Consider the following 17,412-nt stretch of genomic DNA (forward strand, 5'->3'; position numbering starts at 1 on the left):
ATGTATCATGCTACACATTTAATATTTTGAATGTAAATCACATCCTCATGTTTTTACCAGTTAGTATAATCACAAGAATAGTTCCTTTCAAGGGGTGGGGGGGGGTTGATTATGTATACAATCAGTTTTTGGTATAACTTTTAGATTACATTAATGCCATTCATATTCCTATGTATTGTCTTCACTCTATATACAATACAATAACTATATACATTGGATTAACATGATTTTCATTTATATAAAGTTTTTATCAGAGCTTACCGAGATGATTCTTCCTCCTCTATTATTTGCAGTTAATGGTGTCTTCTTTGCTCTGATGTATTATTCAGCAAAAAAGCAATTCTCTCTGTTTTCCTATCCTCCACTTGCTGACCTTTTCCCATTTCCTCTGGGCGGGTCTTATTGTTTTAATCTGTGATGTAGGAATAAATACGATTTAAGATTTTGATTAGCACATTTTTTCTCCCCGTTTGCCATCGGTGACCTTTGGTTCAGTTTCTTGTGTGTAGGCACACACTGTATTAGCACAAATACATTGTACACTGTATAGTGCACAAATACATTTATTCATGGTGGGCAGAACAATTTCTATCTAAAATATTCAACTATGCCTCAGCAGATATGTAAGAATGTCTCTCCTGAATATAATTACGGATACTATCCGAGGCCTGTTACATTTTTTAGTCAGCAGACAAGCTAAACTTCCCATTAAATTACAGGTAGCCAAAAATATTCAGTGTCTTCATACATGATAAAACAGTTCAGGGGTTTGGAAAAAGTAGTCCACACAAGTGTGCAACACAAATAGCTTTAGAAAGATAATATAGCAAGACATAGTTTTTGAATCCCTTACAAAGAGAATATAACAAGACATAACAGACAATATTTTTTTTTTATCCTTAAGTTAAATTGGTTAACAGACCAACCCGGTAAACTTGTTGGCCAAAGAGAATATAACAAGACATAACAGACAATATATATATTTTTATCCTTAAGTTAAATTGGTTAACAGACCAACCCGGTAAACTTGTTGGCCATCTGAGTTCTGGAAGCACAGACCAATCTGAAGTGAAGTCTTGAGTGATCTCTCTGAGTAGATGCTGTAAATTCAGCAAGCCGATCAGCAGTTCAGTGTACCTCTGATAGCCATCTCTTGTGGACTTACTGTGACTATGACTAACATTCCTGCCAACACAACATCCTAAAATACATGTGTTGTTGTAGGCTATGAAATGCACTTTTGGCTGACTTATCCAAGTGCAGTGATGGAAAACCTGATAGGTTGTTTAAGAGAATCAGATTGTAGCAACAGCCTGCATTCTCATTCAGATTGGTTCAGTAGCCTTCTATCCCAAAAACATTTTGCCTGTATTGGTTTAGTGGGCGAGAAAGCTGCACAATCTGTGATGGAAAGCTATGGAAAGCTGCCTGATGCACAATAGGCCTACACTACTGCTATTAGCAAGTAGGCCTACACATATTTATTTTCTTCAAAATAACTTTCAAAACTGGTTGATGATTTAATTATTGTAAAAAATAAGTTAGGCCTACGTGTTAAGTTGCTATGTAATATCTAAACTCTACTCCTGCTGAATGTAAAATACTTATGCTATTGATGACTAATATTTTAGGTAGGCCAGGCAGTATTGATTTGGCAGTATTGATTACCCTAGGGACAGTCCTAGGGAGCTGAAGTGTCGGAACCAGAGCGGTAGATATGGCTCTGGTCGGAGCCCCCGCGTCATATCCTATTCTCGCGATAAAAGTGTTTCCCGGTAACCTGGGGAAACGAGAATTCGAATTCAAAGCGAACCCCGGTGAAGAAATGAGTACAAAAATGACATAAGTTGGCATTTGCTAGTTACAAAAAAACTCTTGGAAACTGTGAAATGTAAGTTATACTGCCGATACGAGCATTTTTTCATCCTTGTTATTTATTTAAATGCATGCTTACCTTTGTCGTTTCACATTTCTGCTTGCTAATAGCCATCTGATTAAACTAGCCTAGCTTCCCACTGAACAGCGTTATTGAGCCAGCTAACTTGGCCTAGCGTGTGTGTCTCTTTGATAGGCACCCATTTGCTTGCAGCAACTGTAAACAAAACTGCATTTCTACATGCTTAACATTGCATACGAATGCTTCGATGGTTGACTTTAAGTTGACTAACGTTAACGGTACCGGGAAGACGTTTGTGAGTCTCTGATGTTAACGTAAGTTGGTTCGTCTGTTTCACTGGCTTCATAACTTATGCTAGGGTTGGCTAACGTTAGTGAGTGGATACCATTTTCACATTGATTAAAGTTATGAGTGGCGTTTATCCATAAAAGGAAGCGTTAACTCACCCGAACATATCCCGAACAAATCCCAGACATAACGTTAACGTGTATCAAAACAGAGACCGAGGCATTCTTGAATTTCCCCTGGGGATCAATAAAGTATCTATCTATCTATCTATCTATCTTCTTAGTGTGTAGAAGGTGCCCTTTTGTAAGGATCATATGATGTACGTCCTTCAAACTAGTTAATATTCTCATCAATTAACAAAACAAGGTAATGTATGGCTAACCTTAATTGTGAGGGCAAATTATTCTGCTGTTTTTATACGTCAAAGAAGGTTAGATAATTCATAAATTAACTACAGTGATAAGCAAGTGACTCGCGAGAGAGCCCTCCATCCTCACCTCTGCGTAAAGTGTCAAACTTTGTCATTGAAGTTTAGTATGAAATATCATTGTATTAAGTTTGCAATGAACTAGCTGTAACGTTACGTTAATTTGCTCTTGCTTATTCCATGCTACATCTGCCTGCAGATTACCTTGCTGAGTGCCTTTATAAAAAAAGAAGACATGCCATCACCACAAGTCTTACAGCCCGTCCTCAAAATGAAAGTGGATGAACTCTTCCTGAATTGGTTGAGTGAGTCCAACACTCAGGTGGTCCTGAAGGAATACCTCTGGAAGATCAAGAATGGAGACAAGATCGAACTGGGCTCAGGGGACGGCAAAGACAATAGTACCTCCTTGTTAAGTGAGAATGGCCACTCACCTATCAATAAGGGCACACCTGACAGGACTTCAACACCTGGCTGTACTGCATCCAACCCTCCATCTTCGACGTTGCCTTCTGCCAGTGGAGGTCTTGCCCGTGTGGGGTCCAGTGCAAGGGCTCCGCGACGCTCTGTCAGCACCAAGAAGGTAGGGCTGCTTGTCTCTTATTGAGTGAGTGCGTGTGCATGGGCTCAGTTACAGAGGGACAACTATTCCTGATTATGTTTGGAGAAAAACCTCTGTGCTTTTAGTCAGTAAGCAATGGCCCACTGTATGTAACAGGTCTTACTAGTAAGCAGATTTTTTTTTTTATCCAAAATATTGCCCCATATATTATATGTACATACATCCTCACATCCATCAATCTTAGCAGCCTGCAGCCATGGTTAGATTTTGTTGTTTTGCGGTCAGGGTCTCTGACCTGCTAGGTTTGCTAGCTCTGTGCCAGTGCAACGGGTGAGAGAGTGCACATCCACTTCATCCTCCTTAATGATGTTCCCTTTGATAAAGGCATCGCATCTAAGCACATTTTTTATTTAGCCAGTAGGTGGACACTTGTGTCCAAATGTATTATACTCAGGCCTACATGTAAGTTACTCCCTGAATCACATCATGCATTTCAGTCATGCAGTATGAAATGGAACTGTTCAATGTCTAGTCAACAACATCCTTTACATCCTTGTAAGGGAATATCCTCTATTTGTTGTCACTGTAAGATGGCTTTATTTGGTATTGGCATTTCGGTTCTGCTGACCTTAAAAAGTCTGTGAAGCCTATTTAAAAAGGTAAGTCCACTGTGACTGTAAAGGGAGGGATGATGATTTCTGATCCACCTTTAGGCCCTGTGTGTGTGTCTGTGTCTGTGTTCGTGTCTGTATCTCTGTGTGCGCGCGCTTGTGCCCTCCCTCACCCCCTTGCCAGCATTGGCTGAATGTCCAGTACTAGAACCATTAAAAGAGTAGTGCGCCCTGAAGGGATCAGACAGTGGACAAAGCTTTCGATCAGTGTGATTTTGGGGGTTGCAATATGGCTGAAGGGCTAGGCCTATGTGTTAAACATGCATGACCATGTTTATTTCCGCATGTCCAGCAACAGCATGAGCCTGTTATGAGATGCCTATATATGAATAGTCTATTTGTCAATATATTCAGCCTAGGCCTTATATGACCACAGTGCTTTTGAAAATAATATGAAAACACTCAAGGTCGGAAAAGGCTGAGCTCTGTCTTGCCATGATCAAGTTAAAGGGCCAGAGATATGTCTCTCATCTCCTTTCCCCTGTCTTACCACAAGAGGATGCTGAGTGGCCTTGCCAGCCTAAAGCCTGGATCCAGTGTCCACCTCAGACACAGGATAATGGAGCCGGCATGTCTGTCAGTCTTTGTGTGTGTGTGCGCGCCTGTGCCTGCTTGTTGTGTTACTCTGCTAAAATACTTTCCATGTGTTCCACCCAGCCCCAGCCCCACCCCCACCCCACCCGACACTGGGCACGGAGTGAGCGGCGCAGGCTCTGTGATCCTGTCAGGCAGTGGAATGATAATGGGCCGCTCCCACCGTTGGTGGTCATCCATGTGGGGTGGGTCTCCAAGGGGGATTGTAGCCCCTCTGTGTCTTTACCACATTGGGCATTGTTTAGATTATAGAGCCCCTGTGAGTTGGATAAACGACATGAATTACAATGTCCATCAGAGAAATCAGTCGTTGCAGAAAGCTACTGCCGTTTGGGGATGGATAATAATAATGACTTTGTTTTACATTTTGTTATAAACTTGCCTGTGTGTCTGTAGACACTACTTTGTGCATGTAGGACTTTACATACTAAATCTGAAGAGATTCAATAGCAGCACTTAACACATTTGGCAATGAGAGTGATAAGAAACAGATTATAGATCTGAGTGTCTGCAGCCTTACGACAGTGAGACTTCAAGACAGCTGACGCACCCTGCGTCGGCCCGCTTGGTCGCATGTCAATGAGACAAGCAGTCAGTCTGACCCAACCAGGCTGTCTTTGTGAAGAGACTGCCAAATCCCCTTTCCTTTAGTAATTCCTGATATGATGCCCTTAAGTCATCTTAAGCCTGTCAGTTCATTTGCATGGGGCGTTTTGAATGTTTTAGGGTATGTTTAGCTTTGTTGTAGGCGTTCACTCAGCTCAAATGGTTCAGCATGTGACGAGTTTGATAGCAGTTGTGGTGTTCTCTTTTTCATTACTCGTATACCCTAGTGGAAGGAAGTGAGGTTTTTTTTTTTTTTTTTTTTATCTAAATGCAGCCCAGTTGTCAACCAGAACAAACACAAATAAACATACCACCCGTGTCCCCCTCGAGGAATAGAAACTAGGCCTACCTCTGGGATAACTTGTTTTGATGGCCTGCCCAGGGCGGGCTCGGGTTAGAGGGTCAGGTTGGTGTGGGCAAGGCTACATCACAGCTGGGTAATTTTGGGGGGAGGTGTCAGGTCAGGTCAATGGAGGGTGCAACAGCTGTCTAGAAGCCGAGCTGTTGTGAGCACAGGTTGTTGGGCCTGCTCCGTGCGTGACACGTGCTGTGTGAATGTCAGCTTTTATATCGTGGCGCGTGTGTGAATGTCAGCTCTCTTTCTGGCTGCACTACCTCAGATTTTATAAAAGTTTCCCTTGTGTAATATATGTGGTCAAGCAGTGAAGGCAAAGACCAATTTCTGTTTAGAAGATTGGTGGAGCTGGATTGGCATAATGGGTCTCCATAGCCATAAAAAAGTGGAAAATGGAGGAAGAGGACAGCCTGGTATAATTTCAGCTATTGTTTCTGAAGATTTTTTCGATAATGGTCCCACTCCATCCCCCGCAACCCCCTCATCCTTTGAAAGACATCTGCGAGCAATGAATCTCTGTCATAAGCTTTGCCATTTTCTGTACTTCTGCTTAATACGATTTCTCATTGGGAGAGGGGGAAAGAGCTTTGACAGATGTGAAGAGGCTTTGATTTCCGTGTCTAGTTCTTTTCTCAGGCGCTCCGGCGACCTGTTTGGCACTGTTCGGCAGACGGGACAACTGTTGTACATTTCATATTTTCTGGCATGTGACGCAAGCAAGCGTTTGCCCGCAGCTTGTCAGAGAGCATTAAGGGGATTCGGCTCTAGCGTCGAGTCATGCTCTATTTTAAGCAGGGGGGGCAAAGGAATTCCAGAATACAAATGCATTCTTCAAAGGATTAGTTAAAAATTCAATTAACGTCATGCCGAATGCAGCCCGAGACAGCTGCTCCTAACATTGACACAAGACACCGACAAAGATAGCCTTGGTTCCCTTGTGTGGGAATTAGCTACTCAGAAACCCGGCCCCAGCAGCTTCGTGCTGGGTGCTGTGTGCACAGATGCGTCGGCCGTGTAATACAGTGTGAGGGAATGCGGCGCGGTCATACGCTGCTAATTGTCACAATAAGTGGCCGCTGGTCATTGTCTCGATCGCGATTTGATTCTATTTGTGATGGATGGATGTGGGCGAGGTGATGGATGGATGTGGGCGAGGTGGGCTAATTTGGAGACTGAGGGCCTGCGAGAATGCTGCCAGTGGCCCATCCCGGTCCCAGTTATTTTTAAAGTCCGTCTGCACAATACTTTCACTCTTGAGAGTGTGAGAATGGACCAGAGATGGAACGATTGCTTTATTGATCTTTTATCGACATTTGTTCTTTCTTTTTAGCGTGAAGTTACATTTTGTCTTTCCATGTTGCTTGTAAGCAATGGACATTAATCCCACATTATTTAAAGTGCAGGCCATGGTGTGGCCCAGTGATGGTAAATGCCTATTGACAGCCTACATTCAGGGCCTATTAGTAGCCCATCTTGTACAGATTTCAACATCACATTTGACCTCCAGGGTTGCTTAGCCCTCAGAGGAAAATATGTCTTACTCAGAATGTCCTCCCACTACTTCTGGTTTGGCATTTTCTTTCTAGGATTCAAAGGTTTTATTTGTTAGGTTGTTACTTTTGAAGAAGAAATTAATGCTGACTGCTTAAAATCTTCCCCCAGACTGTGTTTTGTGTTTCTCAAATGCAGAACAACTGTTGTCTGCCCTTTTGGGCCATTCGTGAGACATCTGTGGATTCTGCATAAAGGGCTCCGAAGAAATAAAACACTTATGAATGATTAACTTCCCCTCAGCTCTTTGTCTCAAAAACCTCAGATTTCCTTTCTGTCCTGTCTCAGACTTTCACCCGAAGTTTCCTCTTTTTAAGAAAAAAAACATATTCTGTTCATGTCTTATGCTGTTAAATTCCTTCCATAAAGTTCAAAATGACTTGGGGCAGGCTGTTGCTTTGCCAAACAACATGTTCTTCAACTCCGAGTAAGATCGCTCTCCAGCTCGGAGACTGGGAAGGTGTGAAAGGGGATTGTGGGAGCAGTGGTAGTAATGGATCTGGATGCACTCATGATGCTATTGACGTGCTTATGGGAGGGAAGCAACTCATGGTCAAACAGCATTCCTATGTTTTTCTCCCTAAATTTCTAGCTTGGATTGCAAATTTTTGTGTGTGTCTGTGTGGGACTGCTGTTCTGACATGGCTAGTACAGTGTCACCACCTAAACGTGTGTGTGTGTGTGTGTGTGAGTGTGTGTGTGTGACCACCAAAACACTCTACCCTGCCCTGTGTTTGTGTCTGCTCTTCTGACATGGCTAATGTCACAGCGTCAGCCACTGGTCGTTTAGGTCACTCTACCCTGTGAGCGTTATGCAATGGGCTCAGGACACAGTAATATACGGAATGTGGCATTTAGTTCCTTCGTGGTGCTTATCTCTCAGTACTGCGGGGCATTTCAGCCACATATCTGAATCATACATGTCTGTTTAGTGCATTACAGACGCCCTGATGTATTTTCCAATTGCGTTGGGGGGGCGAGGGGGGCTAAAGCATGTCCATTGGCTTGCCCCACTTTGACCCGTGTGTGCGCGTGCGTGTGCGGTGGGCTTCGGTGATGGGACGCACAGCTGCTCTGTGCAGAGTGGCAGCATTGGCAGAGACAGCTGGCTCGCTGGCACACTCGCTGGCTGGCCCCCTTCTTGCACACATAGAAAATACCCATGGCCTACCCGTTCAGTCAGTACCAGCCCACCATCATCTCCAAGCCACGCGCTGCACACTGAGCCAACAGTCAGAGTAGGGAGCCGTGTGTGTGAAACACTGCAGAGGTTTGTCGTCATCATGTGGCCCCCCCTGTTGTTCATTGGGGGGGGGGGGCTTTCCCACAAAGCTGTGACAGAAAAACAGAATCATCAAATCTCCCGCTTTAAGTTTACTTTGGCCCTCCTGTGGTTTTTGATTTGTGCCGGTACGCACGTTCCATTTGTGCGCTGCATGTTGACCAGTATGTTGGATGATAAAACGGCACATCAGCTGCATTCAGACAGCGTATGGGAAGCACACTCTTTCCTGCTACCGGAGGTCAGGATTGGCCACTGCGGAGTTGAAAAGCATAACAGATCTTGTGATGCGCCCCTAAAGAAAAGAAAAATACAGATAATTCAAAAACACAATATTCTTTATTTCGTTTAGGGTTGTGGCTCATGCTGCAATTTTATTTCCATTTATTTATTTATTTATTTATTTATTTATTTATATTTTTGCTTAAACGTGAGCACCGGTTTGGCGGCTGTCCAAATCCATTTATGCTCATTAAGCTTGTTTTGAAAACAATAACGGTTGTTTGCAGGTGTATGTGAGGAGAGGGAGGGAGGGGTACCAAAGTAGCTATTGCTAGGGTTTCTTTTGGATCAGCATGTTTACAGGGGAATTGATGTAATTGCTGTCAGTTGAGGAGCGGATGTTTGCCAGCACTAAAGATACCTCTGTTTTCTGCAGCTCCTGTTTCGTGTTTCGTAGTGATGCCCAAACAGTGCATGTTGGGGCTTTTAATAGTCCGAGACTGGTTCAGCCATCATTCTTTGAATTCAACACCTCCCCCACCTCCACCAACACTTACCGACTAAGTCTTGTCAACTATAATAAGATATGGAATGGCTGGAAGCTGCAGCCTTGGAAGGCAAAATAAACAAAGTCCACAAGCGGACTCTCGGTCGGTTTCTTTATCGCTATTATTTTTTGCCTTTTTTGAAATACAGCAAGGAAAGCCCTGTTGTTTTGAGAAGGCCATATTCAAGTGTATCACTTGCTTACAGTGCGACAAAATGTCTTTAGAGAAAATACCGGAATCAAAGCCTTCATGAAATAATCTAATGATGACAACTCTCCATTACACAGACATGATTTGGGACACAAATAGGAAGGCTTTTCAAGTTGTTTGGACTTAACAGGCTTTTTAAACTAACTGGTAAGTCACATTGTACCGGCACAATTGTTCATTAGTCTGTAAAATGAGTAGAGAGCAGGCGCTATGGTGATGATCATAATGATGTGGAGGACATGGTCATTAGCGTTCAGCCGTCAAACACGAGGCTCCCAAAACAACAGGTTTGTCTCTTTACATAACCTTCTGCGAGTGCAATGGAATCCAAACTGGAAAAGGCAGACTCATTCCCACCCTCTCTCTTTCCTAGTCTCACACACACACACACACACACACACAGAAACACCCTCACCCCTATCTCCTCTGTGACTAGTGTGTTAGTGTGTGTGTGTGTGTGTGTGTGTGTGTCGGTCGGTGTGTGTATGTGACCTTAGGCAGGCAGGGTGGGATGCATGGAAGGACAGGCAAAGCAGTCTGTGTGAGCATTGCAGGGGGCTCAGGACAGCAGCTGCCAGTCCCTTTCAGCCGCTCCCTCACCCAACTAAGAAGCCTCTTGCCTGCAGTCCGATAAAGGAAAGCAGTGCGTTGAGTAGCTTGGTGTGTGTGTGTGTCGGTGTGTGTGCGCGCAGTCACACATGTGTTTATGCTGCATGTGTTGGGACAGTACCACAGTTCACAGAGGAAGATTATCCCGGGCCGGACGGAGGGACTGTTTACAGTAAGCTCTTCTCACAGCAGCACCCCCTCCTCCTGCTCCTGCTCCTGCACCCTCGCCGTCTGTCGGGGCTTTTAGTTAGCCGTGTGCCTTGGACAGTCACTTGGTCAGTTGAGTAGTAAGCTTGTGCGTGGGTGCCTGTGTGTGTGTGTGTGGTCTCTGGACATTCTTCATCGCCGTTGTCACCGGGAGCATTAGCTGGTGAACAGGAGGAGGAAGATGAGGATGAAGGAGTTGTCTCTACGGCAGGACCCGGACCTGAGGAAGGAGCTGGCCCTGCTGGCCCGCGGCTGCGACTTTGTGCTGCCATCACGCTTCAAGAAGAGGCTCCGTGCCTTCCAGCAGGGACAGGCAGGTGGTCTCCTAACTTGGCTCGCCATGGTGTGCCTATATGTTTGTGTTTCAGCTAACTTGCACTTAACCACCCCATTCTACTATCTAAAAGCAAGCCTAACCAGTGGTCTGGGGTTGACTGAAATCCTCTGTTTTTTGGGGGGTACTCTGTGTTGTAGTCTTCACTTAAATACCCTCCCCTTCCCTTTTATTCAGTGGGTGGGAGTTGGAGTGGACTTGTTTTTTTATACATAGGCCTTTTAATTATGTATTTATTTATTTGCTTGCTTGCTTACCTATTTGTGGGGTTTGCCAGTGTTGGCGTTGTTGAGCGGGGTAGGGCAGGCTGCCCTTGCAACTCTGACCGTCACTGTGGCATTCTTGTGAGTGTGCTGGGATGTCACAAGGATTAGCGACTAGGCTCAGGAGCCTACTAATGTTTAGCATGAAGAGAGAGCAAGCAGGAGTGGAGGGAGAGAAAGAGAGAACGAGAGCGAGAGAGAGAGAGAGAGAGAGAGAGGGAATGAGCTATGGGAGAGAGGAGGAGAAATTTCAGATCTCTCTCTCTCTCTCTCTCTGACAGGAGGTGCGCATTCCCTTTTATAGACATGACTGACGCTGAGAGTCCCAGGCAAAGATTAACAGCATCCCAGCCAGCTCGCTGCCAGCGCTAACACTACACAGAGGCACATCAAAGAGCTGCCCCTAGAAACCCCTAGAAAGGCCCAGAAGCCTTATAAGGACCCCGAGTCACTGTGTTTTTAATAACACCAAGGCTCGTTTTTTTAACTCTGCGTCTCTTCAGTGTTGTCTCTGAGCATGCCTGCCTTTGTCTGCGTTCACCTACAGTATGCGAGTCAGGCTCCTCTTTGACTGGTGATCTGGACAGTAAACAAACTTGTGATTTTAAGTTGGTCAAGTGGACGACCACTTGCCACGCTACGATGCGAGAGCCGCTCGCTCGCTCACCCACATGCCACCTTTATCAGTCGTCACATCTTCTCCACGGTGTGGCTGCTTGCTTGTTTTATGTGCGCGAGGGTGTGATGTAATTGAGAATATCATGGTCGCTGCTTACTAAATATCACCCAGACAGATTGAGTTGTGAGATTCCCTAGTTGTGTAAACAGTGGCTGACTAGCTGGCATGCTTCATCACACGGTGCTGTTTTTAGTGCATACACGGGCTGGATGCTTGTGAGACTACAGATGGGCCGCTCATTCCACCGTGAGAGCCAGTAGACTAGAGATGCTAACCTTCTGCCAGTCGGCCAGGGGGGTCGTGTTTGTAGTTCTTTGTTGTATCCAGGCTTGGAATTTCAACATTCTGGGGGCAAGGCCACTTGGCCTTCAGTTGGGCATATTTGGTGGAGGGCACAAAGGCCACATGTCCGGGCACTAAGGCCAACGTTAACTATACAGTAGTAGGCTATAAAAGTTGTATTTAGCCTATTCACTGCAGTAGACCTGCATCACTGTATGAAACATTACAAAAACATGAAACATGACACATTACATATAACTGTAAATCATCTGATCATCTAATATTTACAGATATCTAGGCTATATTTAACATTTATTTGATATTTGGCCTGTTATGAAATCATGTATTGGAACAATTTATGCACAGCTCAGCTTTAAGAAAGTCAAATAGCCTAGATGCATGCTTAGCATTTTGTGATCATTAAGGCTACTTTCACAAACTCTTAGTCAGCTGTCCTCTGATTTACCGATATCTAGGCGACATTTGTAATATTTATTTTGTATTTGGCCCGTTATGAAATGATATGGAACAATTTAAACACAGTGTAAAACTTAAAGCCCAAATTTGGAGACATCCATGTATGTTGAAATTTACTGCAAATTCAAAACGGGATTACTCTGGAACGGCTAACTGTACAGGGGACTGCTTTACACATTTGTGTTCGGTAAGGTCTGCTGTTTATTCTGATATATGGTTTGTCGTGTTAAACGAGGGGTTCGTGAAGTATTCCGCCGAGATTAATGGGTAGGGAGATGGACGCAAAACCTTCAGTAGAATTTATGATTAAATTGAATGATATTATTTACTTTTCTCGCGAACCGTTCATCACAGCAATTAGCGGCTGACATCGTTTAAAAGCTGAGAAAAAGCTCTTTCGTGTGATACTTGTGATGTCTGTGTGATGAGTAGGCTACTTCGCAAGTAGTTCAACTGAGAAGAATGGGTGAATTTGGACGCACTTTCTTTCTTGCGCTAACTTTCTCCACTGCATAATTTGCGCTGTGAATGCTAAGATTGTTTTGACAGGCCATAGGCTATATATATATATATATATATATATATATATAATCGCTATTAGTAGGACGCAAAGCAGAATATTGAAAGAAGGGGGCACCAAGGCCACCGTGGCCTGTAAACCTCTGATTTTCAAAGGGGCGTCACGGCAAACGCAAGGGGCTACGACGGCCATGGCTGTCGTGGCCGCCGTGAAATTCCTACCCTGGTTGTATCCCATTTTCCCTTTCTTTATAGAATTAGGTAATAGTCTCATCATGGGGCCAGACGCTACATGGCAAAATTAATGGACATAATCTGAAGTGTGATTTGAAAAGCCTTTCAGAAACGAACAGAAGCAACCCTAAAGCATACAGAGTTTAAATCCAAGACCCCTCTCAAACTTCTGCATGGCCTTGCTTGCACTTTAAAGATTTCCAGTGTTCCTCTGAGCCCTCTTTTCAGGGACTGGACTAAAAAATGTATGCAGTAATCGCCTCCACATAAGCTCGTTCCCAATACTATATACCATTTCTACACACATCTAGCAACACAGACATGAGGCCTCTGCAGCATAGTTGCTCATGAAACATTCCTAAATATTTCTCTTTGTTGGGGGGAGGGGAAAATACTGTACTCAAAACATGTATTGGGAACGCACCCTCCCCCCCGGACTCTGGCAAGACCCCTGCGAAGGCCACGCGACACACAACGGTCACGTCCAAATCCACGCAGACAAAGCTGTCACTCCCATCGTACATCCCAGAGGTCTCATTCTTTCTTCAGTTGCCATGCCACCCCCTGCCCTAACACCCTGCCCTTGCGTATGGAAAACTGCGTGAGGGTCTCCACCCGTACTCTCCGCGCCGGCCTCCGCCCACCCACCCACCTCGCAGCTGCCACCGCCGCATACTTCTGGTGTTGTGTTACAGCCGCTAGCTGAGCCTCTGAATTAGATTCCAGAGATTCAGCCGAGCGCCGGGCATCTCGCAGACCCCGGAGCATAGAGCAGATGCTCCTCCTGCTCGCAGGCAGTTTTACCAGCCATCTTGGCCTTATCGAATGACTGCACGCTAGCGCAGCAGGCCTCTTCCACACCAAGCGTAATAAGCTCATTCAATTGCCCACATTTTCCCTGTGCAGAGCAGAATACTGGCAGGTGGGGGTTTTAAAGTCGTGTTGGTATGTGCGTCTTAAAAACGTTGCTGGCACTTTAAGTGAACCGTATCTGCTTTCAAAGTCCTTGCCTGAAGGGTGCTCGCCAGCACTTTGCCACCAGCGGTGGTGCTAAAAGTTTAGGCTAGCGGAGTGAGTTCTCAGTAAGTGGTGTAATTGGTGTCATGCGGTATTTTGAACTTCACACTCAAAGAACCTTTCTCAGCAAGTTATTAAAGTTCATTTAGTGGCACGGAAGAACGGCCAGTGTGTGAGTGAGCGAGCGAGCGAGCATGCTTGTTGCGTGATGGTCAAAGGGATACTGTGTGTTTGTGTGTGAGGGAGAGAGAGAGAGAGAGAGCTGTGTTTGTTGTGGTCGAAGAGACATAGTGTCACTGGTTATCTTGTTCCTCTCCAAGCTCCCATGGCCCCTCCCATCCCAAACAGAGAGACTCTTAGACACACACCATGCACACACACACACACACACACACACACACACACCATGCACACAAGCCCTATTTGCTCTGGTGTTCTTACCCCATCCGTTTGCTCTGCCGCTGGTTTTTCGTCCGCGGCTTCCTCTCAGAATGCTTACTTAATAACAAGTCCGGTGTGTTTTTGTGGGGGGCGGGGGTGGGGGCTAGGATGGCTTGTTATTTTTTACCCCTGTGGTCTCTGGCACATTTTTTCAAACATAAAGACGACATGGATGACGTCCCTCTGCTGAATGGTCACTTGCATGCCTATCAGGTAGGACAACCATTAAAGCCTGCGTACTTAGTCTGTGTGCGTGGAAGGGGGGGTTCTGATGAGGGATGACAGTTTCTGCTTTTTAAGAGGAGCTCCTCTGTCTTCAGGTTAGTGTGCAGACACACAGTAACAGCATTAGGTCATTCATGATGTTGGGCTTTTAGTTAGGCTACCGCTTTAACGGTCACTGAAAAAGTTGCACTGTAAACATCCAGTTTGTTGAACAGGAAGTGGTTTGGACAGTCCTCCTTTTAGATGCCTCAATTGTCTCTAATATGACACTAATAATATGCTACCAGAGGTTGATTCCGCATCATTACAGAAAGCGACTTTAAACACCACTTTAGCCTCCAACTCCCGCAAGTTTGTTTTAAGAATATATGATGTAGCCGATAATAAAAAAAAAGGCACTTTTCCTCCTGCGCTGGCCTACGGGCTCATGATTTGGTATTTGTAAAGTGTCCTAGCCATCACCACCTCCGGAGCCATCCCTTCTGGTGGGTAATTGTGGTTTGGGAGGCCAAGCGCTGCTGCCCAAGCCACGCGGCGTCCATCATGGAGCTCTGGCGCCGGGCAAAATGGCTCCTAATGGCCTATTTTACACATGCCAATGTCACTTGACACATCTTAATTGAGCTCCGGCAGAGGCTGTAGTTGGGAGGAAGGGAGGAGAGGAGAGGAGAGGAGGGAAAAGGTTCATAGAGGTGCAATTTGCTGAGCAACCATAACTCTTGTGAATGGGTGTGGTGGAGTGAGTGGATGGCATGGGGAAGGGGTGGGGGTGGTTTCTGAGGGTGAGGTTGGTAATGTGAGCATGGGAGGGGGGGGGGGGGTGAGCCCCGTGGCTAACGGTGTTTATTTCTGTCTGTTTTGGCAGGCCCAGGTCAAGAAAGAGGAGCCCATTACGCCGGCGCTAAGTGAAAGCGTTCCAAAGTTCTACTTCCCTCGGGGGCGGCCCAAAGCCAACCTCAACATCGACCATCTCATTTCCAAGATAGAGAAAATATTTTCCCAATTCCCCAATGAAAGGGCCACCATTGAAGACATGGGCAACGTTGCCAAGGTAAGAGGCTGATTTGTAACGTGGTAGCCTCTAGCTCTCCCCTGCCACCCAGCAAATTGTTGTCATTAGCGTAATTAGCTCAAGCTCATAACTGTTTACAAGTTGGAGGGGCTGTTTTATTCGCTCTCACTCGCTCTCTCCCTTTCTCACTCACACACACTCTCCCTCTCCTCTCCATCCCTCTCACTCGCTCTCTCTTTCTCCATCTCACAGTCTCTCTCTCTCTTTCTCCATCTCACAGTCTCTCTCTCTCTCTCTCTCGCACTTAAATTTCTACACACTCATCCTCGCACACAGTCGCTCCCTCACTCACTCGCACTCACACACTCTAACAGTCACGCACCCTCTCCCTTCTAACCAATAGAAAAATATTATCCTGGCTCCCACACAGTGTGTCACACTCGTGACCTGAAGAGACCTTTTAACTGCCTGATTGGTTCCCCTTGGGGACTTTGGGCTGATAATGGGTTCCCCCCCCCCCCCCCCCCCAACACATCGACACATACACAAACACAAACACAGATTAACAAACACAATCAGGAGCTGCTCTCCTCGGGCCACCGGTGTTTGTGCATGTCAGAGCGGCAGGCGTGAAAAGGCCCGGGCCTCGTCTTCCTCCTCGGAGCGGGAGTAGCCTTTCCCTGGCCGTGCTGACGCACCGCCGGCTCTGATCAGAGAGAACCGGGCTGACAGCTGGAAAAACACAGACAAACTGGACTATCAACACACACACACACACACATACGCATACGCACACACACACACACACACACACACACACACACACACGTACACATACACTTCACTCTTGGCCTGCTCAACTCTGCTCTCCTGCAGGTTGCCATTGTTTATAGCCTGTGGTCACTGCAAAGGGACTTGGAAAGGGATTAGTTGACCCTCTTCTTTTATTTTGCGTTATCCTATATTTCTCTCTTCCTTGCTTTCTGTCTTTCTCTCTCTTTCTCCATCGCCTCCTTTGTGCTGGGTCATGCTTACTTTTGCATGAGTGTGAAGTTAGTACATAGTTATTACTGTGTGTTATTTACCCAGCCTCTCAGACAGTGTGTGCTGTAACTGTGCCATGAACCAATAGAGTATCCTGGTATTGGAGGCTTTGTTTTATTGAACAGCTTCCTGGAGGGACTTGCACCAGTTCTATTGTTTTATTATTGTTTTATAATTGCTCTTTCTCTCTCTCTCTCTCTCTCTCTCTCTCTCTCTCTCTCTCTCTCTCTCTCTCTCTCTCTCTCTCTCTCTCTCTCTCTCTCTCTCTCTCTGTCTCTGTCTCTGTCTCTGTCTCTGTCTCTGTCTCTTTCTCTCTCTGCCTCTCTCTCTCTGCCTCTCTGCAGGCTTGTGAGTGCCCTCTCTACTGGAAGGCCCCATTGTTCTGTGCGGCTGGAGGGGACAGGACGGGATTCGTGTCCGTTCACAAGTTCGTGGCCATGTGGAGAAAGTAAGACAATGGGGGGCTTTTTTTGTGTGACTCGCCTCCGTGGCTTTCAAAGCTCTCGTCACCCACAACAATGGGGCCCACGTGGGAGCGCTTGCATGTCCAGCTCTGAATATATGAGCTTGACCTGGATACAGAGCAGTGGGGGGGGGGGGAATGACCATGTTGCTGATTGATTGATTGATTATTGTGGAGTAAACGTGCTTGTTTCATTCATGCTCCGGCTCCCCCCAAAGACACGAGGCAGACATTAGAGAGGCAGCTCACGGACTTGTTTGTAATGGCTCATTATGTCATAATCCCTTTCGTTTGGTGTACGACCCGAAAACATGACTTGAGAATGAATTCTGAAAGTTAATTTCCACCAGGCCTGGAGACTTCTGCATTTGGAAGGGAGATCTCTATTTCTTT

The 17,412-nt window shown here is 45.7% G+C and overlaps 1 protein-coding gene across 6 annotated transcripts in view; it reads left to right on the forward strand.

The window, feature by feature from the left end:
* The first annotated feature begins 1,744 nt into the window (after nucleotides 1–1,744).
* The window catches only part of ppp2r3b (protein phosphatase 2, regulatory subunit B'', beta), a 23,330-nt gene continuing 7,662 nt past the window's right edge, over nucleotides 1,745–17,412 (forward strand). For 3 of the 6 annotated variants that reach the window (XM_042076995.1, XM_042077006.1, XM_042077021.1), the window contains exons 1-4: nucleotides 1,745–1,891; nucleotides 2,812–3,195; nucleotides 15,366–15,551; nucleotides 16,901–17,004. In XM_042076995.1, the coding sequence (XP_041932929.1) occupies nucleotides 2,848–3,195; nucleotides 15,366–15,551; nucleotides 16,901–17,004 (638 nt within the window). In that variant the 5' untranslated portion in view covers nucleotides 1,745–1,891; nucleotides 2,812–2,847. Of the gene's footprint in view, nucleotides 1,892–2,071; nucleotides 2,212–2,811; nucleotides 3,196–9,669; nucleotides 10,343–14,265; nucleotides 14,489–15,365; nucleotides 15,552–16,900; nucleotides 17,005–17,412 lie in introns of those variants that run through there. The other 3 variants (XM_042077004.1, XM_042077029.1, XM_042077011.1) reach the window with 3 other exon arrangements.

This window comes from Alosa sapidissima, chromosome 2, assembly GCF_018492685.1.
Source record: "Alosa sapidissima isolate fAloSap1 chromosome 2, fAloSap1.pri, whole genome shotgun sequence".
NCBI classification, from domain to species: Eukaryota; Metazoa; Chordata; class Actinopteri; order Clupeiformes; family Clupeidae; genus Alosa; species Alosa sapidissima.